Source organism: Engraulis encrasicolus, chromosome 24, assembly GCF_034702125.1.
Source record: "Engraulis encrasicolus isolate BLACKSEA-1 chromosome 24, IST_EnEncr_1.0, whole genome shotgun sequence".
Lineage (NCBI taxonomy): Eukaryota > Metazoa > Chordata > Actinopteri > Clupeiformes > Engraulidae > Engraulis > Engraulis encrasicolus.
The window spans coordinates 15247049-15252147 of NC_085880.1; the positions used below are offsets into that span (position 1 = coordinate 15247049).

General features: G+C 44.1%; 1 protein-coding gene across 1 annotated transcript in view; it reads left to right on the plus strand.

Annotated features, from left to right (window-relative positions):
• Window positions 1-1739: 1739 nt before the first annotated feature.
• Window positions 1740-5099, plus strand: part of nkx2.3 (NK2 homeobox 3) — a 9567-nt gene continuing 6207 nt past the window's right edge. Inside the window, exons 1-2 of the mRNA XM_063191065.1 lie at window positions 1740-1821; window positions 2002-2074. Coding sequence (XP_063047135.1) covers window positions 2044-2074 — 31 coding nt within the window. The 5' untranslated portion in view covers window positions 1740-1821; window positions 2002-2043. The remainder of the gene's footprint in view (window positions 1822-2001; window positions 2075-5099) is intronic.

The window sequence follows — 5099 nt, forward strand, 5'->3', positions numbered from 1 at the left end:
ATTCTGCTTTAATGTAGCCGTACATTTAGCCGCACATTCAGTGCCCTGAATCAGACAAAGGTCATATAATCTGCAGTAGTGTATTTCAAAGAAATGTCCTAAATGTTCCAACTGTCCACACAATAGACCTACTGAATGTTCTACCATTCAAACCTACACTAGTTTTAAAAAAGAAAAGAGTTTTTAAAAAGGCTATGTTCTCGGCCATGTGTTTTCCCTGTTGTTTTTTTTCTGGAGTAAATCTTTCCATTATTATTCATGGATCATAATAATTCTTAATGCAGTTGTTCAAAGGAATTGCACCTCATGTTCATGTCGTGGATCTCTTATCTTCCCCTCTCCTCCAGACCAACGTTATTGTCCAATGATCTCTCCGAAACATCCGCACGGAACGTTTTCAGCAAGGTGAAATTTGTGGTAGATTCTACGCTGGGCTTTACGCACAGGAAATCAAACAGAGACGAAATCCCAGACGCTAACAGCAGCAACAACAAAAATAGCAACAACAATAATAATAGGCTAATAATGATAATAATAATAATAATAATAATAATAATAATAATAATAATAATAATAATAATAATAATGATAATAATAATGTTATTATTATTATTAGGAATTCTACCCTATCCACTGGCTACCTGTTCCGTTCAGGTGACCCCGCCTCACCCCTCCTCCCGCCATCACGCTAAGCTACCCAAAACAGTCGTGGCGCCACGCGGCTCCGTCCAGGCCCCGGGCTCAGGTAAGGGGCGCACGAGAGTTCCAGTTCTGTCCACTGCTGATTGACAAACGTAAACAAAACAAGTTGGCCATCAGTTATCAATCCACGTCCTCTGCGTGGGACAGGCGATCAAAGCGCGCCAACAGAGACACGCGCTCAGGGAAAACATGAGCTTCTGGTCTGACCTCGTAGGTCGCGCTGGATGACAACGAAACAACTTGGTTAAGTCTCTCTCTCTCTCTCTCTCTCTCTCTCTCTCTCTCTCTCTCTCTCTCTCTCTCTCTCTCTCTCTCCCTTGATAGCAACAGTTCGTGAAGACAAGGTGAGCCGCGCGCGCCCCGTCATAAATCAGAACAGACTCAGGGCTCGTGCTCCGTCATGTAATTCTCTGAGAACATCAACCGCATGGCAAGACAACACACCACAGACACACACCTGGTTCCTTCTCCTCCCAAGTCCTATCCTTCTCTTCTGCATCTCTCTCTCTCTCTCACACACACACACACACACACACACACACACACACACACACACACACACACACACACACACACACACACACACACACACACACACACACACACACACACACACACACTTTAAATGCGTAATCAGAGAGTATTTTTTGGAATCCATATCAATAGCTATTTTTAGTTGGGCTATTAGCCTATAAAAGTAGTCATCACCTCTCGAACCCAGCCAACCATTCCTTCTCATTGTGACTCATGTGTGTGTGTGTGTGTGTGTGTGTGTGTGTGTGTGTGTGTGTGGGGGTGGGGGGGGGGGGCAGAGAATGTAATTGCCGCTGAAGTAGCTCGAGCGCAGAAATCTTGTTTACACGAGGGGGAAGCGAGCTACTCCTCCGCTCGCAAGCTCCCATTTTAAAGGCATTCATCCGCGGGTCGGCGGGAAGGCGCGGGCGACCTAATCTAAACAGTCCCGTTGATGGCCAACGGATGAGATTATCTCCTCGCGCTTCCACCTCTTTTAGCGACTCTCAGTCGCGAGCAAGGCTTTTGTCTCTGGCGCCGGCCGGCCTCTCCTCTCGCGCACCTGACAGGCTGGTTCGGTAACGGGTGACGGCTCGAGAGACTCAGGTAAAAAAAAAAAAAAGCTCCTCGGATGCACGCGACACCCTGTGGGGCTAACCAAACGCCTCGTGAAACGCATCCAACCTGACTGGAAGTATTAAGTCGTTAAATCAGACTGCGATAAATCACTCCGATAAAATGCAAATCACTGCCCGCCATCCCGTAACTGCTCTCTTTGATTGACAGGACTCGCTCCTGAGGCTGCCGGCTGCTCGAAACCAGTCGCCAATGTGGACATGTGAAGACGCTTTTGCTGAGGGTGAGGTTCTTAATACATCATTTATCACTTCATACTATCACTCATCTATCTTACACTCCTTAATGTGTCTATATGCCTGTCTGCATAGGCCTACTATTTTTTACTATCCATCTGCCTGTCTGTCTCTGTCTTTGCCTGACCGGATTTCTGTCTGTCTGTTTTTAAAAGAAATTAAAGACAGCTTTATTCTCTTCTGCCTTTGATGATAGTTCATTAATATAGTGTATTTTTCTTTTCCTTTCTCTTTCACTAATCTGAAGCACATTCATTTTCTCCTGGGATCAATAAATTATACTCTACTCTATTCTACTCTACATTGAATGACAATTATGTATAATAATTTGCTATATAGGCCAAAGTAATTTTGGTTGATTGATTGATTGATATCTGTCTGTCTGTTGGGCTGTCCACCTGCCTCGCCGAGGCACAGCTCATGGCACCACTCATGACCCAGGTTGACTCTGGCGTCCTCCCTCTACCTCTTGCCCCTGCTGTCCCACCGTTAAGATCCCGCTGTCGTGTCGGAATCCCCAAACTTTGTCACCTCTCCTGCATTGCGCGCGAAGAAAGTCGTCCCCACGTGTCCCCAGTGCGTAAATTCGATCAGATGCGACTTCGTGACGCCTGTGGCTTCCCAGAACTAACTGACACAATCTCTCTTTTACTCTCTCTCTCTCTCTCTCTCTCTCTCTCTCTCTCTCTCTCTCTCTCTCTCTCTCGCTCTCTCTCTCTCTCTCTCACACACACACACACACACACACACACACACACACACACACACACACACACACACACACACACACACTTTCTCGCAGATACACACTTTCATTGTCTATCCATCTTTGCGCACAAGTCTCTCTCGCTCTCTCCCTCAAACACACACACACACACACACACACACACACACACACACACACACACACACACACACACACACACACACACACACACACACACACACACACACCAGTTTATAAAGGCACTGGATAGTGAGCATCAAACTGACTAACTGGATTTATTTTTCCGCTGAATGTTCAATTTGCTCCGCGAGGAGCTTGTGCAGCCACCAAGACACGAGCCGCATCAGCGCAACCGAATAATCACGCGGGGATTCGAATGCAATTACAGACGCCGGTGATCTAATTAACACGGCTAGGCTCGCGGCAACCGGTCTGCCCTGGAGATGGCACGGACATATACCTTATTTATTTAAATGGGTCTACTGATAAATTCCGACAGACTGAGTTATTGACTGAGCTGACATACTTATTTACAAACGTAGGCCTACTTAATCCCAGTGTGTCGAGTTTACATTTTGCGTAGTAGTGACATGTTGTGCACATAGACATGTACACACCTGTGATTATAGACATTCTATGCTACGGTATTATTTTCTAATTTTACCTTTCTAATTTTAAAGTTTTATTCTATTGTCTTCTATTTAGACTATTTCCAATGACATTATTTACTTCTGCCTTCTTAACCAGTACGCGCGCGGCCTCTGCTCCAGCTGCTACGGATGCCGGTGCGCGCGGTGCCTAAACAGTCCACTGATTTACGCGAGACTCCCATACATCAGCGCGGGCTCTCGCTGGGGAGATTCTTCATGTTGCCATCGGACATTCGAATTGCGCTGTGAGACTGGTCAACTTCGCAAAGAGGGGAGGGAGAGAACGACACTGTTATAAGCACAAACGCACAACAACAACAACAACAACAACAATAATAATAATAATAGTAATAATAATAATAATGATAATAATATAGGTTTAATTATCTGTTGATAAAAGCACTAACGATTCAAGAGGAGTATGTTGAACGAAGAAGTTGGTGGAGGCGCGCTGGCCAATCTGTGCGCGTAAACATCATTTGCATTCGGACTATTTTAAACTCTCAAATCATTCATCATCCCAATTCAAATCAAAACGTCGATCTAATTTAATAAACTAATTTGATCATCACCAGAGCTATTAGGCCAGCGTATTTTAAAAATGGATAGTCAGCCGCTTATTTTCTTTTGCAAGTAGGTTAACTAACTAAATAGCCTAGTTTTGCATAAATGCGCAGGGATTCTGCCCTACTCAAATAGGCCGGCAAACATAATAATAATAATGATCATCATAATAATAATAATTCACAATTATAATAATCAGTCTATCTGCAGTGAAAGGAAACGGATTAATGTCATTTTTAAATAATATTTAGCCTATTTATTTTCACTACAGTCCACTTACACAAGTCCAACACACTGCTAGCTACATTCACAGCTCTTTCCCATTCACATTTACTAATTTAATTTGTTCAAGAAAATTCAAAAGGAGAAACAAATAGCCTACAAAGGCCTACAACGCCGAGGACTAGGGAAACTCACTTCGATCTGTATTTAAACACTGAATCACCAGGCTACAACCTATAAACACAAACTCTCTATCTGGATGAATGTATAGGCCTATGTCAACTGTCATCAGCTTCCCTTAGTTTTCATTTTGTATGACGATTCTGTATATCAGGCAGGTGTCCAGTGGACCTACTCACGAGACCGTTATTAAAACTCACTCGAGACTGACAAAGACCTCGAGCCCGGTCAGCTGCTGTTGGCGCACACCTTCACGCAGAGCGCGCGCGCCCGCACACACACACACACACACACACACACACACACACACACACACACACACACACACACACACACACACACACACACACACACACACACACACACACACACGAGCAGAGCGATCATTTACACAAGCACAGGAGCCCTAATAACTTACATCACAGCTGTTAAAATAACATAACATCGCGTAGACACAGCCAATGGCTATTCATTATAGTAGCCGCAGCTTGTACTAGGCTACAAACAGATTCCTTCACTTTCACCGGTATTAGTAAAGGACCTCTGTAATTACACAGAGATATGACGCTTTCTTACACCAGGTTAATAAGAAAGAGAAACACGAATAACACATTCTGTATGAAAAACAGAAATAGGTTTTGTGAAATACAATGATGAAAAATGGAGTGC